Source organism: Motacilla alba, chromosome 5 (genome assembly GCF_015832195.1).
Source record: "Motacilla alba alba isolate MOTALB_02 chromosome 5, Motacilla_alba_V1.0_pri, whole genome shotgun sequence".
In the NCBI taxonomy this organism is placed as follows: domain Eukaryota; kingdom Metazoa; phylum Chordata; class Aves; order Passeriformes; family Motacillidae; genus Motacilla; species Motacilla alba.
The window spans coordinates 38784028-38809235 of NC_052020.1; the positions used below are offsets into that span (position 1 = coordinate 38784028).

Below are 25208 nucleotides of genomic sequence, written 5' to 3' on the forward strand. Positions count from 1 at the left end.
TCCAGGAAAGAAAACTATACCACATCTTGAATATTGTTAAAAATGCTTTAATTACTAAAATAGACAATTCAAGATATTCTGTCTTCAGTTCCAAACACCAGCCTCTTGCATTACACATTTACCACTCACAAAATTAAACTAAGCACTGCCCATGGGCAAGATTTACACATATGGGTGACCAGTGTCAGAAAATAACATCACAAAGAATGAAACATAAATTTTGAAGTGAAAACCATTACTTGTGCTTCTGCAGTCACTCATATTAGGCAGTTCTTGTTAGTGGCTGGCTCAAAGACATTACAAAGGAGGAGATAAAAATCAGGGCTGCAAGTAGAGCTCTTCTCTTAAAAGGCTGCTTACTCTTTAGTTTAGGTAATAAATAATTTCATTGCACTAGGGTAGGTGTGAGGACTTGACTGGGTTTTCCAGATGCCCCCACCCACTTGGGTTCAGATGTAAACAGCAGGGGCTCAATTCCGCAAATTCTTGCAACAATAGACCTTTTAACAGAGCTTTTGTTTCTCCAGTAACTGAAGGATCATGCCAGTAACAGAGAGCAGTTCTGCTTCAGTTAATGAATTGTGCCACTGACAAATGAAGGCCCTGAGCATTCAGATTAAACGCAGCTTTGGTACTGGGAAGCAGATGCTACCCCCTAGCATTTGTAGTACCAGAATCTGAGGAAAAGAATGCAGAAAAAACAACTTCCTCTGCATGGTACCCTTCTTCTAGCCCCTCCTTGCTTCAGATAAAACCCAGCCCTCAAGCCCTCCTCAGGGCTAGTGTGTTTTCAGGGGGCAGGTAACACTGCTGCTTCTCCCTTAGGAAGAGCATCCCACCCTCAAAACACAGCCTCACATCTGCCAGCTCTTAGCCATAAGATCCAGTAAGAGTTTGTCATAGCACTGGCTCAAACTGAAAGATGATTTCTGGATTATTAAATTAGCTTGTTCTTAGGATAACGCAGTAACCACTGCATCCTACTTTGTGTTTTCTGAGAATACAGAAGTGTTCACTGAAGACAAAATGAATGCATTTGCAGTCACCTTGTTCTGCTGACCAGACCATATACCAAGTTTTGCCAACAGTAGGAAGAGGAATAAGAAATGTTTATGGTTGAGAAGAGGCTACAATTACTTTCTTCATGTTCAAACAGAAAAAACAGAAACTTCTAGAGAGGAAGGAACAGAACTTTGGTGTGACACAGGAATTTCTCAATGTGGATCTCAAACAGATTCTGGTAAGGACCACACATGTGGATGAGCATGAAAAAAGCAGCCAGAATTTATGGCAAAGTATCAGTGATGAGATAAGTATGGATGGCTCCATCCACAACCCTTGGCTTCTTGTTCCTGATTGAACTTGTTCAATCAAAAGCACGCCTTGCACCCTCGTGCTGTAAAACCTGAGATATGAGAAGCAGTAGCTTAATCAGCCACAGGCAAACTTGCACTGCTAACTAGAGGAAAAGGACTAATGTTCACAGTAAGGCAAGTTTCTGAGTCTCCAAACTGTTTGGCAAGACCACTGTAGACATGAGTGCACTACTTCCTCCCCTTGCTGGGAATTAGCAATTACTTTCAAATCCAGTTTGCAGAGAAGGCAGCGTGAGTGCAGTCTTTGGTTTGACAGAAAGGTGTTCTGGAGCAACTACAACTGGGACAGTTGGGTAACTGCAACTGCCCAACAGGGAAATGTTCATCACAAGACGTCAGTGGCTAGAAGTTTTAGTCATATGAGTAATACCCCTTTATTGTAATGGGGTAAATTCACCTGTACCTTACACATTCCTTGAAGAGGTGAAGACAGTAGCAAGCTGCCAATTATTCATGGGGTGGAAGAAGTCTCTACAGCTGTTTTTACTTAGGGCAATGGATGGGTTTCAAATGGGAGACCACACCTGACAGCTCACTCCAGCAACAGGGACTGTGGTGCTCAGACCGCTCGCTGGCCCTGCAGGTCTTGTTGGGCTGTGCCATGCCTGCTGTCCTTGGGATAGCACCAGACTTGACTCTTAGATGAGCACCACCTCAGGTCAGGTGTCCGAATCAGTTCATACAAGAACCCAAGGAGCAGCAGAGAGAAGAAAGCTGTGGGTGTGCCTTGCTGAGAGCAGAGAAACAGAACTGGCTCTCACAGCAAAGTGAGCTGTCAAATCAGCATTTCATCTGACTGCAATCTCCTTGTGGGTGGAATGTGACAAGCTCTTCTTCTGGCAGTTGAGTTTCAATAGCTGGCACTGCTGCCTCGTTGTGCCAGCACAACTATGTGTTATGACTACATGCTAAATGAATACATTTATCAAGTCTGGTAGTCAGATGTATGCTGTAGCTGCACAGACTTGGAAAGGGCAGCAAAACTGAAACACAGGCACACATTCTGCTTAGGAAATGCCTACTGCCTTAAAAAATGCTTGGTAAATTACTGTGTTTTAGCCAACACCTTTCCCAAAACCATGCCCAAAGTGTACTTATAGCAGGTCCTTCTTGAAAGACTGAAATATTCTTGCCATGTAGTTGCTTAGCTAGCAGCTGGATTTTTTGAACACTGAGGTTGGCAGCATCCAGAGTTGTTCACTTTTCTCGCATCACTGTTGATGCTATTTCTAATTTATGTATTTAACATCTCACAAGCAAACTTAAGTTATGTATGTTTAAAATAGAAGGGGGTAGGGGAAGTCATGTGTCTGTAGTCTGCCACCACATCCAGCAACTCTGTGCTTCTAACAAACTTGCTGGTGAAAGCTGGTTTTGAGCCCCTTGCTTATTCTCTGCAGGAGTTTAGACCTTTTGACTTTCTTAAGGCAGATTCTGAATCATTTATGGCAATCACAGTTATGAATCATACTCTCATTAGGCACAATGCCAATCTAGGGTAAAGCGCTGTCATGTATTTTTGGTCCATGTTCTGCTCTGTGACCAGTCCAGCTGAACACCATACCTGGAGATTGCAATTTACTTTCCCAGCATTTTCAGAAATGCTGAAGTCCACAGCAGTATCACAAGTCAATAAGTGATCCCCAGAGACTGCAGCAGGTAAAAGGTAGCACCCAAAGTCCAGCTTGTCTCTATGTTGTTTACTTTCTTTGTCAACTGTAAAGGAAGAAAAACAAGTTATTCCTGACAGTTCTCTAGATTCCTAAGTTGCACAAATGACAGCAACTACATGTTACAAATCTGGAAAGATGCAATAGGTAATTAGTCAGAAAAATGAACTAATGCATGTTAATTGATAGGGATTTAACTGTTTTTTCTCACCTTTAAGACTGTGTTGTCCCTAAATCCAAAACCTTCCTTTAATAAAGCAGTGATGTAAGTGAGATCCATGCAGAGGAAAGGACTGGCTGACTTGTACCTCTCCATGTTATCACAGACTAGAGAAGGAAAAAAGAAAAAAAAAAGGGATCTCAGCAAAATAAGAACTTTTATCCACATTGTACATTTGAATTGAACTCAAACCAAAGCTTACTAAAACAAGCCATCCTCTTCTATTAGTGGTTATGCATGACACATGGTACACGCTACAGAGCTGTTCTACAATGCTGCAGAATAAACCATATAGTACATCCAGTTTCTCTTAACTCCATCACAACTACATCTTTTATTACAGCAACACAATCCACACAGCTCTTTTGAAGAACCTCTGCTCAACTGAGAACTAGCAGGGTGTTAGATTACTTATTTTTTCAAGAACACAGTATCACTTATTTTCATCATCTCTCCTCCATGGATGAATGCAGTAATGGATTTCACCTTCTAGGATGACAGTTTATTTTATGTTTTCCAACCACACTTGTCCAAGGAAATGGAAGAGGCTATTACCCAACCAACCACTCCCTCGCTGCAGCTAAGTCAAGATTCCATGGTCAGGGTGACAGTGACTGGGAAATGTATTTACACTAAGAATCATTTCCTAGACCTACTGTCACTGCCCTGTTCAACCGGCAGCAAGAGCAGAGTTCACTTCCTTCTAAGAAAAGATGAGCAGCATCCTTCTACTTTTGAAATGAGATAGAGAAGAATGAGTTCAGGATCACAGAATTGATCTCCTGATGGTCTAAAGCTAAGTAAGTGGTTTGATAATGTTAGGTAAGATCTTAGCTACGTCTTTGGAAATAAGCTCTCTCACTATCCAGGGAAAAAATAACAACCAATCCACACTCAGACTTTAGAGCCTAATCCCCCTATTCAAAATCATCCAAGTTTCCAGGGAGATTAAGTTTAACTGAAAAATCATTAAAATTTAGGCCTTATTTTAGGAAAAAAGTCAGTCCTGAACTATATAATTAAGCATCTTCTGTTGAAAAATAGGGTCTTCTCATTGTCTTGAGAATGATCACAGTACAGAGGTAACTTGCTTTTAGCCATCAGCAGCCAAGCAAGGTGGGAGCTCTTTATCCACACGAGGTACAAAACTAGAACAAGCATTCAGGAAAAAAGACAAGGGGAGGTAAAGGAATGTGGGAGAGGCTTAAAAACCCTTTCCCTCTATTTTGTTAGAGATTAAATAGGATTTAAGGTGACAGACTTACAGAATTCAGTGCTCTCTTAAACTCAGAGCTGCAGTTTGACAGAAGCTCTTGATGCAGCAAATTCACTTTCTTTTGTAGTGACTCTATGAACTATCTCCTTCTCCTGAACAGAGCTGTAAAGCCACCAGCCCCTCACTGCTCTATCAGTACTATCTTCTGCATTACTTAAGATTCTTTGACTAATAAAAGTAACATGACAGGTGTAAGTGAAATAAAAGTTAAATATATTTGCTTTTCTTCCAAGTCACATTATGTACTGCCTACACATTCATATTTTTGTTATTTCTTGTCCAAACCAGTTTCCCAGCTCATGACAATTACCTTCTTTGGCTTTTCTTTCAAAATCTCTCACTTCCAAAACACCTCCGCGTTCATAATCTGTAAAAGATGTGAGAAAACATCGTCACAGACCTGACAGCATTTGAATTCTTTATCCAAGTTGACTCTAGAGTGCAGCTCAGGGATATGGCACAAGGAGTGAGACCTGCTTGGAACAGAAGACAGAGCTGCAGATGTAACTGGAGCCCTGAGCATATTTCATGTGCTGAACACAAACTGCAGCGACAGATAAATGTCATTCCCTTGAGGCATTTTGTGTATCTCCTCTTTCTCAATAACATTGCTTTCCTCTGCTCCCCATGGCTCCAGCCACCAGGGTTCCTCTGTCTACCTTCTGGATGACATGCTCACATGTAGTAGGTTATCCCAAATTTACCGATTAGGTTGGTGTCAGCTGCTCGATCATAGTAATAGGAGAAAGCATAGAAGGAGCTTCCACGAATTTCATCTGGCTGGTGAAGTTTCCCTTTGACAACCTTGAGTACTTCCAAGTAGCAAGGCTTGAATCCTGTTTCTCCTGTCAGGAAAAAACACAGACGGGATGAGCCAAAGAGCATATGCAAGAGATGGAAGAAATAGTGGCAACAGGATGAAAAATTAAAGAAACAGAGATTAAAGCGTCAGAACAAGAGATTAGATATCCCTTCTGTAATCCAACATGGCATCTACACACAGGCAAGGACTCTAAAAGCCCCTCATCAAGTAGAACTGGTTAGAGCAGATGACTGCTGTGTCTGAAAGAAGGACCACACAAACAACTTCCACATCAGGCAAAACTCCTGTTGACATGTTCTGTGGCCAGCAGAATCTTCTACATTTGCTGCCACTTGTTAGATAAAACCTTGCTTTCTCTCCCCATCACATTGTAACTTTACCAACCTACTCCACGCACACCAAATCTGCAACTCAGCTCTCATGTTCCCCAATCTGTTCAAGTCTATGATGGCAGCAGACTCACCCTCTCTACACAGCATTAGAGACTTATTAGAGACTTAAACAGTTCCACAAGCAAGATTAACTGGTAGGCCAAAATGTTTGTTACCTAACACAAACAGAATTTTTGCACTTGCTCAAAGCCTCAGAAAAACCTCTTATTTGCACAAGTAATTTTAAACATTTCCTATAAAGGTATGATTTGTAATAAGAGATCACAGTCAGAGGACAGGGGTACAGGTCAGCTACTCCTACATCTTCAGATTTTAATCTGAATTTCTCAGAAGTCAGCCTTTTCAACTGGACAGATATCCTTAATATCCCAACCATCATGAGTTAACTGAGGAAATATTTGACAAGGAAAAACTCAGATTCTGGAGATAAGACTTATTGTAGAAGAAACAAGTCTCCTTAATTTACCTTCTTTGTTGCCACCATACTGATACTTCACTCCCCCGAAGTGCCACTCTGCCTCCAACTGCTTAGGCAAACAAGAACTGTGGAACATTTGTCCATCCACAACTGGAAAGAGAGCAGAGAGGAGAGTCAGAAAGCACAGAATTTAACATAGCTACAAATCAATATGTAGAACCAGAAAAGGCTGAAAGATCTTCATTAAAGTCTTTATGTGCAAGTACAAAAATCTGAATTGATGGATGTGGCACTAACTGATTACAAATTAAGGACCAGTCTCAAGTCTGGAAAAGTTGTGTCTGTTTTGTCCTGCAAACAGCAGAGCAGCCAGGCTTGTCATTTCTTAATGAGATAAATGGTACAAGGGTATCTGGATAATGGCTATTCACCACAAAAGACAAGAAATGAGAGGTGATAAACACACAGATGCACAAACCCTAATGACAGCAGATAACCAAGACAAACAAAGCCACTGAGCAATGAAGACAAAACCTCCTAAGACAGAAATCAGTGGCCACTACAGGATCCACTGAATGTACCTTTGAGGGGTTCAACCAGAAATACTGTAACTGATAAGAGGAAAACATGATTATTGCTGCACACACAGGTCTCACAGAAAAAGGAAACTTCTGACAGTATGCTTGAGGCAGACTCTGGGACAGCAAAATTTGCTATGGGATACTTAGGGAAAGGCTCACAGGCTGGGAAAAGGGAGAATTAAGGGATCAGGGAAATGCAAGTATGGCAAACCAGAGGGGTCTGTAGAAGAAGACAGTCACAAGTAAGCGGGCAGCTAGTCCATGTGCTTTTCTGTCTGAGCCTCGTGACCAATCATTGCACTCTGTCTCTTAATCCCTGCTCCCAACTATTTTTGATTTGAGTACATTCCAGTAATTATCACAACTCCATATAGCTGTCAAGTAAGAATCCAGAAGGTGAAAACACCCCAGGTCCTGGCCAGAGACTAGACAAAAGGCCCAAACTCTGGGTGAGGGACTGGAAAGACTCAGGAATGTGAGTATGCACTCAGGTTACTGAGTGAGAGCACATGATGTGCTCCTGGCCTTCCATCTAGACTAAGGCAGTGCACACAACAGGTCTGGGGAACACCACAGGCCAGGCAGATCCTACAAAGTGGGTTTGGCCTAAGCAGCAACCCTGAGGAAAAGGGTCTGTTTATAACGCTTATGCTTCTGTGGATGCTTGTAAAGCTGTGTGTTTGTGGCTAGCCATGATGTTTTTATGCTCCCACATGTGCATTTCTGGAATTTGCACTTGAATGTCACTGCTGGCTGATCTCAAAAACAGGGAAAAGCAGCTGTCTCACAAGATAACCCCTTAACAAGTGGTAGCTGTTTTCAAACAAATACATACACCATCAGAAACATAGAAAAGCACAAGGTACAGAAGTGAAGACACACAGGAAATCGTCTGCTGACACAAGGCTGAGTCTAAATATCTCTTCATAAATCCTAAGTGTTTTAGTATATGAACATACCTTCCATATTCAAAGCTCCAAGCGTTGCCAGTCTTGCAGCTTTTAGTCCAAACCCCAAATAGCTGTGAACAACAAAAAACAGACGTTATAGATTTGATTCCTGCACATCTGGTATGCTTTACCCATAGCCCTCTTCCTAAGTCCTGGAACACCCAAACCTTATTTCTTTCCTCTGATTCCCAAAAGGCTCCCTCTCTAAAACAGAGTTCCCTTTGCCAGAACCCTGAGGGCAAAAAGAGTGACACAAACCCAAGAAATGCAAAGAGTTGTAAAATGGGTGAATTTAAACTGCAGGAAGTGGTTAGAGCTGATGTGGCATTTATACAAGATGATCATGAAAAGCAAAAAAGCACCACCTTAAAAATGTGGGAGGAAGAAGGGTATGTGCTGAGTGCATGGGGAATAGGGCAGCCACTCTTATGTAACACACACAAAACTATGTGTTCTTAGAGCAGAGTGCAGAACCACCCACAAAACAGGAACCGTGGCTTTGTGTGAAATTCACCTGATTTGACTCCACAGGTAACTGCTGTTATAACATTCATTATAAACTAGAATATGAACAACGCTTATGAGAATGTCATCACACAATGCAGCAACACAGCTAGATTAAAATCCTGTTGACCCTTTCATTCCCATCTCTGTGTTTGGCCACTTAGCACTTTTGTCATGTCATTTTAAACTTTTCCAGAATATTCGGAGTTAAACTAACCTCCAGCTCTCTCTCAGTTTTTAGGAGATAATTTTTCAATCCCAATTATTTTAGGTGATCTAATGGACTGTATCAATGACTACAGCAATTAGTTACATCAGCAAATGTAAGGAGTAGGAGAGGATGCATATTAGACCAGCTCTGCTGTCAAGTAAGCAGATTCTATAACTGGCTGAGATGGTAATGTTCACTCCACTAAGTCTCAGGAAGTCCTCTTTCTAAATCTCTGATCGTTTTTAGTTCTGACTACTGGCACAGTATCTATCTTTCAGCTTGTTTCGGAATATTTGGCTTGAATCCAGTAATAAGAATTCTTTTCCTTAAATATGGGTTCACAATGCTGTCCCTTCATTTGACAGACTGCCTAATATTCCCTTGCAGTGACATTAACCATGATCCTGGAACGTTTCCAGCCAGCTAATGTCATGTTCCACTTCTGCTGTTCCATGCAGATAAGTAGTAAAAAAGCCATGGTCTCTGCTGCTGGTACCAGGATGATGTGGCTGTTAGCTCAGGGGCTGATTTGCCCAGTGGAAATAGCAGTCTTTTGCTCCTCACCTGTGGGTATAGAGCTTGTACGTGCTATTAAACATTTCAAATGAGGTAAGAAAATCCTCGGGGGTTTCCTTCAGAGTTTCCTAGAAGTTAAGTAAAAGAAAAAAAATGTTTTAGTTTGTATTATGCAATAAAGAATAACCAACCTTAATGTAGTATCACAGATATACCAAATACAGTTTACTGCACACTCATCTGATCTGCTTTGAAAACAAAGTACAGCTTTCCAATGCTGTCACTGCTGTAATACCTGCAGCTTTTATCACCAATTTCATTTATATGCATCTTTGTGTTACTTCAATGTACAAGAGGGAAGCACAACAGATCAGGATGAAAACACTTTCTAATTCAGGTAACCTGAATTTTTCTAGAGTACTTACATGTTATTCTACATGCAGAGAGTCCCCATCCCCATTACCAGAAATCAGCAGTACTATAAGCTATGAACTTTTTCAAGTCACACTAGGCACCTAAACTGAGGTACTCAGAAGAATTAAAAATACAAGGTAGAGGCCCCATTTTCACCATGCCAAATGTCTTGCTGGTACTCAAGGGAACACTGTGACCACTCACTCCCAGTCTTAGGGCTGTTTCACCTAAATTAGCCTCTTGTCTCACACCTCCAGTTTTTTCCTCTCAGTCTTCCTCTGTGCACACCTCCATCCCACTGGTATCCTGCTCCAGCTTCCTGACAGACTAACTCACACTCTTGCAAGGCTGAACCACTTCAGCAATCATTTACTGTTTCTTTGTGTCCACTCCCTAAGCTCTGAGTCTCAGTTTCTGTCTCTCCTCTCCTCATGGCCTCACTCTCCCAGCCCTCCTTGGCTCCATGCACTTTATCATCCGCCGCTATTCTGGGCCAAGCAGCAGAATCTCCGAGAGAACTGAAGCTGCAGAGTCCTGCAGTTCCCATGCAAGTAAGGAGATCCAGATCTGGGTTATTTTCTCTAGAGTCCGAGACAGAAGCCTGCTCAAAGCTGAAAAGAATTTGACAGTATTCAGCTTGAGCTTCTCCTGAGCAAATACAAATCAAAATTTGTTTTGGGTCTCAAGTTGATTATCACTGAAATGGCAGTCACATCCTTGGCCTCATGCACACAGACTGCCATATTTTGAGTTCTGTTTCTAAACCTTACATCACAAAAATATTTAAAGGAGAGATCCTCAAAAAAAATAGTTTGGAGAAAACAACTGTCTTTTTTTATGCTCTACTTTCACAAAAATAAGGCAGACTCAGACAGACAATTTCATAATTACTATGATTGGTTTTCAGTTGCTTTTAGCTTTGGCAATAATGCCATGAAATTAAAATCAGCTCCCTGCAGCTGTCATTATATGTTCTCTACTTGCCTGTAATTCATATTTAATTAACAAATCTCTTCCTATTACAGTATTTTGTTCAAAACTAATACAAGAGCAAGCATGTGACTGCCTCAGATTGCAGGAAGGAAAATTCTCCACTGCAAATCAAAGGGAGGTATCCCCACTAATTCTGTCAGATGGGAAAAACTCCCGAAAACATACTGAGCTTATTTATTTGAACTTGACAACACAGGTGAGAAGCAGATATAGTGTACAAGCTTGAACCTTGACTCCACACTGCCCTACAAATTCACGCCATTAGTCCTGGTCAGCAGCAAACACTCCAGGCCTTCTCCTGCAAGGCTGGAAGGGGACATTTGAATCCTGAGCTGCAGTTCAGCCTATTTGACAGTTCTATTTATTCTCCAAAACCCTGACATGCAACACCCTTTCCTGTTGGTCCAGTGCCCACTTTAGCAGGTGTTATCAACACAAAACAGAGGACAAGCCCACAGTATACTTGAGGCTTTGCTGAACAGGATAAGGTTGCATGTCATGTTTCAACATAACACACAACTGCAGAATTAGAATATCCTGATGTGAAAGTCACGTGTTTGGTAGCCACCAAACATCCTTTGATAATCTCAAGTTCTAAAAAAAAAAGTTAAAGAAATGACTCCTTCAGAAAGAGTGACATAAACACGTCACAATAAGAAGGTACAGAATAGGTAATTTTCTCATGCGCACTGTAGCTTTGGGTCCCTGTTCAAACTGTTTCTAAACAGCTGTAGAACTACTAAAAAATCCAGCAGAGGTGTCTGAGGGACAGAGAGCAGAATGGTCAAAAGGAATGAGAAGAAATCAATAAGAAAACAGAACTGACTGTGCTGCTAATTAAGAAATTTACCCTATACAACACTCCTCCCCTCCAAAACTTAATGAGGATCTGTTTTCAGACCCAAGTGGGAAAAAAAAAAAAAGATAGACCAGCCCCTACATTTCTTCTAATATTCAAGAATACTACCTAGAAATGTTCTACGTTTGTTGAATACACAGTAATATCAACATTAATGAGGCTTTCCCAGCCTGAGTCTAGAAAACAAAAGCTGTTTCTTTTTGGTTTTACTCATTTGCTTTCTTTTTATTTCCTCATGATTCAGGCTCCTTTGTTTGCAAGCGCCTATCAGCCAGCTACTGATCTCAAAGGGAACAGAAATACAGATGTTCTGTAAACCGCGGATGCTCTGCTTGTGCCACTGCTGACAAAGTGGCACCAGAGAGTGCAGCAGTGCTCAGGTCTCTCCACCAGCCTTGCAGTCCCAACCCACGCAGTTTTAACCACTCCTCACCTCAAACCGTGGCAGGAATGTGATTTGGGTTGAGGCTCCTCCCAAGTCCAGAATCCCAACAGTTTGCTGGTTCTGGCCAGACAGCTGCCCTGCAAACAACACCGTGCTCAGAACAGCCCCAAGTGCACAAATGCTGAAATGCAGACACTGTGTGGATGTTCAGGCAGCCACCAGGTGACCACAGCAAAACAAGGAGGGCTGAGCTGCCCTTCAAAGAAAAAACCTCAGAGAGAACAGGCAGGCAAACAGAAGATAGTCTGAATCATTCCATAGTTTCTTCCTTGATCCCAATCTCTCCTCCACAGAGACAAAAGCAGATAAATCTCCAGGTATCAAGCAAAAGCTGAAAGTAACAGACAAAGTATCTCCTGCAGAAGACTGTCAGGGAGAGTACACAAATTTTGTAACCACCATATAGCTGGGCAAAAGCAGTACGGGAAGGAAGGGCAGTAAGAGCCAAACCAGCTATTATAATTTCTCTTCACCCAGAGCAGCTTTCTTGCTTGCTCATCTATCTACTAGAGTACTGATTTTCTTTTCACTAGATTGCACTCCCAGAAGCTCTTAGAGCCAGCAGTGCTAAGGCACCATGCCCTGCAACACCACTGTAGCTGCACAGCTCACACTGGGATGAAGAACACTGCAAGGCCCTTTTCCCACACAGTAGCAGTACCACTCCCCAAAGCACGTTAGGGAAACCAGCCTGCCAGTGCCTCCAAAATCCGAGTAAATGCTGGCACCTTGAGGGTTAAGATGTCTCCTTCTTACTACAGACTCTGGAACACAGTCTGCCCAAGGCAATCCACTGCTTTAGCACAGGTGAGAGAGCAGGCAGGAAAAGCATGGCCAAGGCAGAGGAACTTAGGGTGATCACCTCCACAGAAGTTACTCAAGTTCAAGTTTAGAGTAGTTATACAGAATTAATTACCTGTCAAAAAGTTCACAGTGATCCAGGCTAAAATTCCTGCAGTGAGTGAAAAAATTAAAAAAAAAAACCAGTTACCATTAAATACTCCCACAATCTCCAGCCCACTGTTACCAGCCCTCCACAGGTTATTTACTTACCTGGAAGTCATTACTAGCTTAACCCAACCATCCCAGACTTCAGAGATTAATTCAAACTCATAATCAAATTATATGATGCATTATTGATTCATACAAGTCTCATGAGCTGAAATAGGTAGGACTTTGTAATATCCATGCAACTGCAGCATGCATAAATGCTATCTATTATCCAAACAACATACAAAGAAGTAATGAGCTGACACAACGCACAAGTCTCCTTGGGCCTGTTTTTGCAGTCCAGCATTTCAATTCCTAATCTGAAAACTGCATTCACACCACTCTGTGTTTTAAGATTAAAGTTTCTATAATTACACTACAGACAGAGCAGCAACCAGCAAAACAGAAACAGCTCCTTTGACTCCAGTGGCTTGCTTGACACATTCACGATTCTCACCCAAACATGTGACAGTAGAAGAGGTAGGGATTTTAAATAAACTTGGCAGGCTACCCCGTGCTCTATTATGCCTCATTGGTCCTGCCCCCATCAATAACACAGTTCTCCCTGCTGTACAATTCACCCATTAATCCAGGGTGACAAACTATGCACTGCACCATACTTATCAAATACTTGAAGACTTTATGATACTTCTCCTTTTCTCTTAGCCCATGTGGACAGGTTTTGTTCTTTAATCTTCCTCCATTTATTAGTTGTTTAAGCACTGTGATAATTCTTGCTTTCCTTCAACACCTTCCAAAGTGGCAATTTATCTGCCATAAGGAAGAGTTCTGAGCCGAACATAACATGATAGGATGGCTCTTTCAATCAGGCATCCATATAGATGATTATTACTTGCCTGTTCTCCAAGGTACTATGTCTGGATATGTAGCCAGAATGTTACACTGGTTTTTTTCTGCACTGCAAAATCATTGCTCACTCCAAACCTAGAACATATTTCACCTTTTCTTGTATTTTACAATTTACTAGCAGTAAATTTTACTTTGCTAGCAGTATTATTTTACTTTACTAGCAGTAGTATTTTGCTTTACTAGCAGTATTTTTCCCAACAGAGTATTTTTAACTTACTATTTTATTATTTAGTTATCTATTTTTAATACTTGCCAATTATCCTTCATTCTCCTCTAATATTCACAATCCTCCCAATTTTAGATTGAAAATTGATGAGCTGATCATAATAGGTTATTTTTAGTGCTAATATTGCAGAATTTACAAGGCATTTCCATAAGCTTCCCAGCTTGCTATATATTGTCACGTAGCCTTTCAGAGGTGGCACCACCTCTTTTGCACCAGTTCCCAGGAGCAGGCTTCAGCTGGTCAGCCTGCATCAGGCAATGCTTATTGCTGAGACAAAGTTTTGTTCTGAAACTTGTGAAATCTCTTTGTATATCTGCATTTGTAGCCCAACAGGTGACCAAGTAATGAACAGCACCTCAGAATGGCAGGATTGCATTGTTCCAAACAGGGCCAGAAACCTTTTGGTTTTTTTCTGCTTAGTTTAGGGACCATTTCTCTTTTCCTCTCATGCTCCTAAGATATCCTTCTTTTTCCTATTTCTCTTTGCTTTTACTTTTTACTCCTCCTAAAACATACCTTCATGAGATCCGTCCATGATGCCAACACTGTCCTCTGGAACAAGGAATGGTGATTCCTCAAAGACTTCTTTCACCTGAGGAAAAAAAATAGTGATTCAATTTCTTTGTCTTCAGAGACTTGTTCTGCTCTGAGAGTGACATAGTTTTGTTTTACACAGCAGCAGAAACTAAAACAAGTGTGTGGAGTAGGGGCTAGGAAAGAAAGAAGTATTGTAGGTCTCTCTCCATGCCTTCCACCACAGCAAGACACAGGATTTCAGGACCAGACCAGATACTCTGTGAGTTTCCTGCTATCGTGGGATTACAGCCTCTTTTCATAGATGACATTCTCTTATGCTAAACAGAATAGAGAACTGAATGAAAAAAAAAAAAAAAAAGATGAAACAGGGGGAACAATACCAGTGCATCCAAAACAACCTAATACTACCTCTGAAAGCAGAGCCTGAGCTTTCTCCTCCGACAGCAAGCGAAGTCCAGCTGTGGCTTTTAACACCACTGGGGTCTTTTTCCAGAGATGAGGTGGCACAGCATCTACAGCCATGTCCAGCAATGTTTTGACAGTTTCAGCACCCTAAAAGGAAAAACATGTTTTTTATATGGTTTATATATGGTTTTTTAATATGTTTTTATATGGTTTCCTCCTACAGGCCTCTCAAGTTTCCCCTCAAAACTTGTGAGAACAGTATTCACTAGCAGAAGATAGCTACACTCAAGATAAGTACAAAAACCATGCCAGACATCTCCTTAGAACATTAAACAGAATGTCTGCATTGGAAGGAAAGGTGTATTCACAAATATATTTTAGGGAAGATAAATATAATTGTTTGTGGAAGGTATTTTTTTGAAAGGATGGAGGGAGGTGAGAGAACTGATTACCTGACAAACATAAACATCTTGCAGTATGATGAAACTAAATGGTGCAATTACTGACTGAGGCTACCAAAGCAAGGGGAAACATCTGTAGATTTCACTAAATGCAACATAAGAATTCCAAGTGTGTCCATTGCAAATGTTGTAATTAAAATGCCAGCTGTGCAATGGTTACCACACAAGGTACAGACATCACTGCAGGCTCTCAATTATTTCCACTGCTCTAACAATCACAGTTTGGCATTAGCAATAAACATTCTCCTGTGAAATGCCTACAAATTTCTTTTGGGCTGAGTTTACCTCTCCTACTCAACAAAAAAGTTTTACTGAAATCATAGGTGATTTTATAAAAGTTTTTAAAAAATCCCAAATCCATTCACTCTTCCATTAACTGTCACACTCAAATTCATGTAGCATGGAATCCAACTGAGCAAAATGAGAAACTTGAAATCCCCATAATGCTGGCCCCCAACTTCAAGGCTGCTAAAGCACACAAAAGAGTGGATCTAATCTATCATTTCTCTAGCACCTCCTTTAGTTTGTGAAAGAGCTTCCTGTCAGCACAGGGTGTCTGGAAAACGGCAGCTTACTTCAGAACTGAGAAAATTATTCGTAAATGAGACAGAGACTGCATTTACTCATATTTGAGGTAACTGTAGAGGAAATAAACACTGAATATGGATGCTGCTAGAGACAAAAATCACTTTGTCTTTGAAATTCTCAAAGGCATATAGTCTAGTTATATAAACATTTAAGCAATTAATTAATCCACTGTTCCACTGATGAAATATGTAAAACACCAGCTCCTATTTCACCGTGTTGAACTTAACTCACAAAAGTAGAGGAACAGGTTTAGAGAGACAGCAGCAGAACTTTCACATTTCTTCTTCACTTTTTTGCAATTGCAATCAGTAATACTTGAACTTGGTAGAATCTAATGACATAACAGAAGCACAACCAATGCCCAGGGAATGAAGGCCAGTCCTACCTTTTCAGGCTGATCAGCATACGCAGACAGACCTGGCTTCACAGACTCAAAGATTTCCCCTTCCACCTCTGGAAGGTTTTCTGCACAAACAAAACATTACATGGTACAGTCAACAACTCAAATCTTATTCTTTAATTTCCAAAAGGTTGCCCTCAACTCCTGTGAAGCGACTATCCTTTATTCTCCTTGCAAACAAGATTATTCCCCTCCTGAAACAAGCCTTGTTCCTTCACTTCAGGAACATATTTAGCAGAAACTTGCCCTTGTACCCTCCAAGGTCACAAACAATTTATTAATCACATGTTGTTATAATTAAAAGTATGCTCATTTAGCATTTGTGAACTACAGTAAGTTACAACAACACAGCATAACCGTCACCTATTCTTAATAAAATTTCTTTCAGTTTCTGTCCTTAAGCTAATTGTGAAATACTAGTGCATATTAAGACACACACCATCAATTCCCAATTATCCTTAGGTGATTCATCCAACTCAGAACAGAGCTGACTGTGCCCAAGTACTTGGCTGAGAAGCCAAACAAGTTTGACCACTGCTCCCAGAGCAGTCTGGGTGAAGAAGCTATCCCTGAGTATTGCACACTGCAAGCCAGGCTGAGTCCAACAGAACTGGACCTTGTATCAGTCCTTCCAAACCATGGGTGAAGTCATGCAAAGACACATAAGTACTGTGCAGCATGTAAGTACTGTCCCAGCAACCAGCCCTCAACCTTTGCAAACCTGCTGGCTCACTGTGCCCAAGATAATTCATCCTCCTGAATCCCGTCACACGTGCAGCCAAAACTCGGCACCTCTGCACCATGTGAGCACCAGATACACTGGAGTGTGGTACATCTCAGCACACTTCTCCTGGAAATGGCTCAGACCTTCAGTACTTAATAACTCTCTAATTTACTGATGCTAATTTGCTACAAAATGTGATATAAACATATGCAGAATTGAAGTATCTCTCGATAAAATTTAAAGTAACATGCAACCTGACAAAACCAGCATAAGTATCTTTTCATCTCAATGAGATATTCCTTTTAAGCAGCTGCATAGATTAAAATGTTTGAAAATTTAGAATTCTCCATTATACCCAGAATTGTATCTCTGAGACTCAAAAGACCTACAAAAAAGGTATTTACACAGCAAAATACCACAACAAATGGACAATATCTGCAGGAGGACCATTTGAAGGACAAACTGTAGAAACTCAAAAAACAAGACAAACTCTTCAGCTGCTCCCAAATGCTGAGCTGGCAAAAAACAAAACTGTTTTGAGAAGTTGGAACCCGAGTCAACATACATGGGGGTCTTACCTGGGCTCTTCTGCACAAAGGTGTAAATATGAATACGGGTTCCAGTGCTTCCTGCATCAAACATGATGCCATAAAAAGTGTTTGCTTTGGCATTTATAGGGCATACATTAGGTGGAAAGAAATCCTGAAACCACATTTCCCTATTTGAATGTGAAAGAACAAAGGGCAAAGAGGAAAATGCCAATGCTATAAGGATGGGAAGTCTGGAAGATGCCATCTTGCCAGGACCTCTTGAGGCTGTCAAGCACGTATCAGCAATCACAGGGCTGCAGAAGGTCCTGAAGAGTTAAAAAAAAAAAGAAAAAAGAAAAGAAACAAAGAATGGAAATTACCAAGAGCTCTCTCCTTTAAAACTCTGTCAAAAAGAAAATAAATAAATCATTCTGTACACATTTATTCTCCCTTTAGGTGCTTTCCAACACCTCATCCAAAAAGAGTTTATTGCACTTTGTGCTACAATTACATCTAACTAATTTGTTCTTTCAGAGTAAAGGTCTCTCCATTTCCTAAGCACAGAAGAGATGGAGTAGTTTGCTTTCCAGTATTTCTAGTTTTGACTTTTAGACAATTTCTCTTATTTGTCCTGCAGATTTTCAACATTCAGAGTCTCCAGTACCTCCTCCCAAAAGCCCAAATATTATCTGAAAAGCAGCATTGCCAGAGGGGAACTCTGAGCAGAATCACTTTAACATTTACACACTTGAGATGCTGTGGCAGAACACAAGTATTATTCAGAGTCACAAACAAAGAGAATTTCATCTCAGGCTAAGAACAGCTGCTGGGAGAGATTAGCACACAGAGAGAATGAAGGCATATCCTTCCAGCAGCATCCCCATCTCCGAGAAAAGCCTGAGTTGCACCAGAGGGGCTGAACTGAAGGGCACCTGAGCTCTGCCTCTCTGTATTTTTTCTTTTATTTTTTTATATTTTTCTTTTCTGTCTTTTTGGTTTGGTTTTTATTTTTAGAATTATAAACAACAACAAAAAAATCATAGCAAAACCCACACACTCTCACAAACCTAAGGCAGTTGCCCCAAACACTCAGGTTGCTTCCAGAGCTTCTAACAACAGTGTCCCAAAGCTGTGTTATACAGCATTGGATATCAAGATACAGCTACAGCGTCCCTTAACACCTATCCCTTTGCATGTATTTTTCCTAAGACACGGGCACAGAAATCATGGAGTGCCCCAGTAAAAAGAGGAATAATATCTAGGCAGCTTTAACAGCAGAAAAGAGCATGTGGCCAGATGTCCCACCATATGCAGTATCGCCTGCACCAACCTACACACAGAGCACTCTGCACACAGAAGGTGCAAACAGCTCCTTATCACTTTCCAGACACTTGGTAACACATGCATCCACCCACAGCACTGCAGATTCTCCTTTATATGGCTGTTCATCAGCTGTGCCCAAGACCCCTGCCCACTGCTTGCTCTTATATTTGACTGTCTTTTAGCAATCTGCTCAGCCCCACCAATTTCATTCTCTTGAAATCTTTACTTGCTGTCTGTATCCTACATGCATTCATTCCTAAACCCTCTCCTTTCCTTTCTATGTGTGTTTACTATAGCCTCTATTTCCTCACACCTTTCTCCCACACCCAAAAAGCTCACTTATCCTCCACTACCTTTTATCCCAGATTCAGCCCTTGTAAGACTTTTATTATTTCCATTCTTCACCTTTGTCCCCAGTTACAGCAAAGGGAGATTAACTTTTACCCATTCCCAGCAAAAACCATCACTTTCCTCAGGCATCTCTCTAACCCACTCCAGCATTCTGCTATGTCTAGAGCCACAAAGCGCACAGCCCGCTGCAGATGGGTAACCTCACCTGTCTGCTGTGACCTTTATTTTTACGCTTTTTCAAGCAAATGCAGAGATGCGGGCAGAAGCAGAGACTCCTGATCCTCTCTGCCTTAGAACCACACTCTGAAAAGCACTGGCCACAATTCCACTAGCAGCCAACAGCCCTGGCCAGCGTCTGTGACAGATCAACTCCAACTGCAGTCATTTCTAAAGTATACACATTTCACGTGGAAAGGAGTAAATGGGTAGCTCTGTCATGAAGTGCTCTCCTGGAGAGGCTTGATGAGAAGTGCCAAGCAGTTTGGCAGTTTTGTAGCTATGGATTTGTACTAAGATGCAGCTGGCATTACCCAGGTTTGCTTCATCACAGCAAGGAGGGCCACTGAAAATCAAGCAGCTGTGCTGTTTTAACAGAACAAAAGGCACCTTAGTGAGAGCCACCTTCCAGCAGGTTCAAAGAGGTGTTCTAATTCTCATGCAATGTAAGGATTTTGTTTAATGAACTATCACAAATACAACCCAAGCACCTGTCTTAAGAACAAACTCCAGAGTCCTATTACAAACAGCACATGTGACAGTTATGTAAGCCTCAGAATCTCTGATGATCCGAAAATATCTGAGCAACTGCCATCATTAACTCATACTTTCCTTACCAGACCTACGAGAACCTTAGCCTCACATGAAATTCCCTCACAAAGCTTCTCTTCTCTATCCCTTCTCAGATATCCAGAACTATACCACAGTTTCTGTTTGCTACATTTCCCCTGACTTTTTTTCTTTCCCCTTTTATACTTCTAAGGACAAATAAAACCCGAACAAGACAACAAACTCACAACCAGTCATCATGGGATTTTATTTTTCCTCTCCCTCATTAAGAAGGAAAAATGCACACTGAGCCCTTTCAATGACTGGTGAAGCCCATTTAATCAAACACACTAGCAAAACAATGTCCACAAGAAGAATGACAGCAGATGAGAGTAAGAAATCAGAGCAAGAGAGAGAAATCAGCAGAGCATAACAGAAATGGAAATGGAAAAAGAATTTGGAAAGACAGAAGCAAAAGTATGGAAGAAAAAATTCAGGGTAGAAATAGACAAGACATAAGTTACCGAGAAGGAAAAATGTTTTCAAAACAGTTCCTCTCAAACAACTTAAAAGTCCTAGCTGGTATCAGAACTCAACAGAGTAGAGAAAATGAACAATAAACAGAAAGGAGAAAACAGGGAAATTGTTATGTGAGCACAAGCTTATTAATGCAATCAAGCAGGTCAGCAAGGTAAAGCCTACAGGCTCAGTTACTGTCCCTCAAAAGCAGCAGTAACAATCAGCATTGACCATGAACACCTTAGGCACACACCTGAAGCAGGACGGAAGCAACAGCTGTTCCACTCCAGGGATTGCTAATGAAAACCACCTTCAGAGCACCATGGCAAGAGACACTGCGCCTGCACCTCTTCACCTTCGCTGTCAGTTAGCAGGAGTGGACTCTGTGTCAGGCAAATTATCAGCTCAGGAAGGCACACCAAATACCAATCGAGCTGTTTTATTCAAATTTGAGTTTATCATTACTCAATACAAGCAGTGAAACATGCTTATGTAACTACACAGGATGAATTTCAAGAAGTTGAAAGTTAACTTGAGATCGAGTTAGTAAAACATTTACACAAATGCTACAGTTGACCTCAACATCCCTGAGGCCTGAGCCAGCAAAGCTAGACAGAACACACATTTCCCAATGCGGAGAAACACGTGTAAATGTCATCTGTAGGCAGCAGATTTCAGGTACTAAATGAAAAAACCGAAGTACATCCAATATAAAAAATCTGGGAGTTATGCAAACTGTATGATCCAGAAATACGAGGATGTTCATAGAGACTTCCAAGACTGAAAGCATGAATAAGAAGGGAAAAAAACCCCACAACCAAAGTCTCCCTAAACAACAAAATTAAAAACTATGCCATAATAATAACTAACCTTAAGACAGCAAAACACAACCTTACTTAGAGCTCACCATACACAGAAACACTGGTAATTTTCAAGACAAGAAATACTCTATACTTGACTATTTCTGACAAAATAACACACCAAACACAAACCACACAACAGAAGCATCTCCCTGTAAAAACGAATGTGATCTGAGGGGAGGGAGAAGCAGTGTACCAGAGACACACAAGAATTTCACTTCTGTTTCCTAACATAATATTGGGAAATATTTGGAGGCACACAAAAATATTAAAAATAATTATAAAAATAATTATATAAACACAGGCAAATATTTTACAAAAATAACTATTTTAGGAAACAAATAAAATTACATAATTCAATTAATATTCTTCCATGCTGAAGCACACCAGAAATCATTCAGAATGGAAACTCTTCTGTGCTAAAACAGTAACAAAATCTATTTTCCAGATGAGCAGCTCTTATGGTCACAAAATCTATTTCCCAGATGAGAGCTTTAACACTTAACGCTCATGACTAAATGAATACTTTTTAACCTTTTTTTCCCCAGGGGGAAAAAAAAAAGTTTTTACATTTTTTTCCTGGCGTTACTTTTATCTATTGCAAAAAAATAGCTTTCTTGGATTGTTTTGACAAAAGCTTCTTAAAAGTAGACTGTTTAAAAGACACAATAGAAGGTATAACTGAATTCAAAGGCAGAATTTCCCAGTATTTGAATGAAAATAACGGCAGATGCGCACATAAATTTTCGTACAAGTCTGACTCTAGAGCTTTAAACTCCAGGGGAAAAAAAGTAGAACCAACTCACAAACATGCATTATCGGAAGTTTTAATCTTTCTTCCCCCGCCCTGAGGCTCCAAATACACATTATTTATTTATTCACATTTCTGGCCAAGTGTGTTCTCAATTTTCCTCTTTAATTAGCCCAAGGCAGCATTTCCAGGAACCCGCTACACCGCGGTGTGGCACCCGTACCGAGCGGCCAAGGCGCACACCGGCGGGGCTCTACGGGCACCTTTTCCTGGCACAGCTGCTATTCCTGGAAAACACGCCTTGGCTGCCGGCGGCCTTGGGGCGCTCGGGGCTCTGCCCGCATGCCAGGCTGGGAGCGCCCGGTGCAGACTCCCGCAGCCGCTCCCCGGGACCGCACTGGGCACGGCGCCTGCGGGCCCCGCTCGACGCCGGGGCTCCCGGCTCCGTCCCTGCCGCGCGTCCCGGCGCCAGCGCGTCCTGCCGTGCTTCACTTCCCACCGCCGCGACCCGAACCCTCGCCCTGAGCACGCCCGAAAACCTTCCCTACCTTCCTTCCCTCTCCCCTGGCAAAAGCCTCCGCGCTCCGCCCAGTGCCCCAGCGGCGGCGGGGGAGCGCGGCCCGGGACTCCGCGGCTCTTCCCGGAGCACCCGCAGAAACGCCCGTCCCCCCCTCACGGCCGGCCAGCGCTATCGCTCGACCGGGACGGGGCGTCCTCCCGCCCGCCCCTGGGGATAACGGGGACGCCGGCGCAGCTTTCGCGTGTCTCCCGCCGCCCGCCCGGCCTCGCACCCAGCGGAGCGCCCTCCCGGGACGCCGGGACCGAGCACGGCTCGGGGGCGTTCGCCCGGCCCGGGCGCAGCGGGACGGCGGCGGCCCCGCGCGCGCTCCCGATCCCGGCGCCGTTGGCACGGGGTGGGGGTGGGGCGGGCCGGGCCGGCGGGCGCGCGGTGTCCATGGCAGCGCGCGGACGCTGCCGCGCCCCTCCCCCCGCCCCCGCCGGCTGCGCGCGCTCACCGGCCGCTCGCGCCGCCGCATCCCGCCGGCCCCGCGCGCCGCGTCAGCGCTCGCCCACGTGACGCGCCGCCCGTCGCGGGAGTTGCGCGTGGCGGGCGCGCGCCGCCCGGGCTCCGCGGGAACGCGCGTCACTCCCGCCGGGCCCCGGCACCGCTCCCGGAGCGCGGCCTCCGGCGGCGCAGCTCCCCACGGCGGGGCCGCAGCTCCCCACGGCGACGCAGCTCCCCACGGCGGGGCCGCCTCCGGGCGCGGGTGGGACGGCGCGGGCTCCCCGCAGGCAGCGCCCGCCCCGCCGGGGCCGTGGTGCGGGGCTGCAGCGCCCCCCGCGGGCGGGAAGGCGCCAGGCGGGTCGGGGCGCCGGGACGAACCCCCGTGCCGCCCCCGCTGCCGCCCGCTCCCTCCCGGCGGAGCCCGGCGGCCGCGGTTCCCGCCCCGCTCCTTCCCGAGGAGCGCTGGACCCCGGAACCAGCCCGGCGGAGGGGCGCGGCGCTGGTCGGGTTCTTCAGCGCGCCGTGCACAGGGAGAAGCTGAAGCGCTTGTTCAGCTCCTAAAAAGAGAAAGCGGGGAGGGAATGTGCTGGGTTTGGCTCCTGGGAGGAGGCTTTGGAGAAAACGGAGCCAGACTCTACTCAGAACACAGTGAAAAAGAAGCCCTGTGCTATGGCTCCCATTTGCTCTCTCACAGGTTGTTTTGCTTTACCCCTGTTCCTACTTTTCTAAATCCAAGTACCAAGCAAACTCCTTTTACAGATAGAAAAAGGAACTGAAAATGGAAACGAAAATTCAGTTATTTTAACATCCAATTTATTGAATAAGAAGGTACAAAGCTCTGATCCCCAGACATTGATGAGGTCACTTGGTAGGAAACTATTTTCTTGCTCATGCTCCAGTGCTTGCCTTCAGCCTATCTAGTATAATGGATCTTACTCGGACCTTTTTCCAGATGGCAAATTTTCTTTCTGTATCTGTCATTTTTTCTTCTTTTCTAAACTTCCTCAGCGCTGCACCACTATCTGTAGCACAGACCAGACAGCTGCAGTATAAAGTGAAAACACTGGAAATGGCCTTACAGCACATGACCAGAAAATCTGTGAGAGAGACTGAGAGAAACTCAGCACCCACCAAATATGGTGGGGATCAAAAAACTGCAGCAACTACTAGAAATGAAGGATTGAGAGATGCACTGAGTGAAGCACATAGCCCAGAACATCTCAAATGAGGGGACTGAGGTGGATATCTAGACGCTCTGTGATGTGAATGAGATCATATCCAATAGAAAGCATTAAAAGAAAAAGGCCCAAAGTGCCTATAACAAAAAAATATGGAGGCATGTGCAGCAAAGGAGCAATTTCCCCAAATCAAAATGTTCAAAAGCAACAGAAATAGCACAAATAATGTGCACAGAGACCTGGAGGAAGCACATAAATGCTGCTGGTATGGAAACATTGAAAACTAGTGTCCATCTTTTTGGTTTTCAGGGCAGCTAGGACAAGGGGTGAGAGACGCAGAAATTTTGATTCCATGTTTTAGAAGGCTGGTTTATTATATTATGATATATATTATATTAAAAAAACTACACTAAAACTATACTAAAAGAACAGAAAGAAAGATGCATCAGAAGACGAGACAGAAATAGAAAAAATATATATCAAAAACTTGCAACTCCCAAAGAGTCTGAACCAGCTGCTTCCTTGATTAGTCATTAAATAAAAACATCAAACATGGACTAATCAAGAAAGCACCTGTTACATTCCACAGCAACAAACAGTAATTTGTTTACATTTGTTCCTAAATCTCTCTCAACTTCTCAAGAGAAGAAAATCCTAACAAAAGGATTTTCATAAAAATATCATAATAGCACATCTTCCTAGATAGACACCTAAAAAATCCTTTGTATTATGATATTTTTTGGATTTGGAATGCTTATGGAGACTTCTGTAGTGAGAATAACTGTATGAATTGCAGTATCCTATAAATTAGCAATGACTCCCTCCCACGTAGGTGGGAACCTACTTTCAACTAGGTTATCACTTTTTGGTCCTTATTTCTATGGATTAAACTAAAGGTAAACTCAAAAGAGTTATTAGCATATTCTGCCATGTCATGTGGAATTTGATAGAGAACTTCCAGTACAGATGTGCTTCTGTAGTTTCATTTTAATAATTATTATTGCTTCTTTTTTGTTCTATAGGCATTGCTTTTTCTGGCATTGGTCTTTTGCTTTTTACTCACTCCAGGGAGCTAA

The 25208-nt window shown here is 42.7% G+C and overlaps 2 protein-coding genes across 6 annotated transcripts; one reads left to right on the forward strand and one right to left on the reverse strand.

Moving 5' to 3' along the window:
* Positions 1 to 31: 31 nt before the first annotated feature.
* On the reverse strand, positions 32 to 23194 carry ENTPD5 (ectonucleoside triphosphate diphosphohydrolase 5 (inactive)). 5 transcript variants are annotated; one of them, XM_038137024.1, is made up of 15 exons: positions 22965 to 23193; positions 20591 to 20720; positions 17428 to 17705; positions 16111 to 16190; positions 14680 to 14823; positions 14251 to 14326; positions 12565 to 12600; positions 11637 to 11725; positions 8986 to 9065; positions 7716 to 7777; positions 6224 to 6325; positions 5247 to 5387; positions 4853 to 4909; positions 3258 to 3373; positions 32 to 3092 (listed from the first exon to the last, which is right to left on the reverse strand). In XM_038137024.1, exons 3-15 carry the CDS (start codon positions 17642 to 17644, stop codon positions 3006 to 3008), a joined length of 1287 nt encoding a protein of 428 aa, XP_037992952.1. In that variant the 5' UTR covers positions 17645 to 17705; positions 20591 to 20720; positions 22965 to 23193; the 3' UTR covers positions 32 to 3005. The 5 variants fall into 5 exon arrangements, with proteins under 5 accessions (XP_037992952.1, XP_037992949.1, XP_037992951.1 ...); XM_038137021.1 differs by lacking the exon at positions 22965 to 23193 and adding an exon at positions 22497 to 22634; XM_038137023.1 differs by lacking the exon at positions 22965 to 23193 and adding an exon at positions 22497 to 22616 and having other exon boundaries at positions 20591 to 20771.
* LOC119701955 (translation initiation factor IF-2-like) lies at positions 20596 to 25208 on the forward strand. Its single transcript, XM_038139275.1, has 3 exons — positions 20596 to 20703; positions 22496 to 23308; positions 25201 to 25208. Exons 1-3 carry the CDS (start codon positions 20637 to 20639, stop codon positions 25206 to 25208), a joined length of 888 nt encoding a protein of 295 aa, XP_037995203.1. The 5' UTR covers positions 20596 to 20636.

Bases quoted from the DNA above. Each gene is read 5' to 3' on its own strand.
- ENTPD5 (XM_038137026.1), bottom strand. From the start codon at position 17,644: ATGGCATCTTCCAGACTTCCCATCCTTATAGCATTGGCATTTTCCTCT. The intron at 9,066-11,636 runs GTGAGGAGTGGT...CTTAACTTCTAG, and splicing joins CATTCCTGCCACGGTTTGAG to GAAACTCTGAAGGAAACCCC. The intron at 7,778-8,985 runs GTGAGGAGCAAA...TGTTGTTCACAG, and splicing joins TACAAGCTCTATACCCACAG to CTATTTGGGGTTTGGACTAA.
- LOC119701955 (XM_038139275.1), top strand. From the start codon at position 20,637: ATGAAAACCACCTTCAGAGCACCATGGCAAGAGACACTGCGCCTGCAC. The intron at 20,704-22,495 runs GTTAGCAGGAGT...AAACCTTCCCTA, and splicing joins CCTCTTCACCTTCGCTGTCA to CCTTCCTTCCCTCTCCCCTG.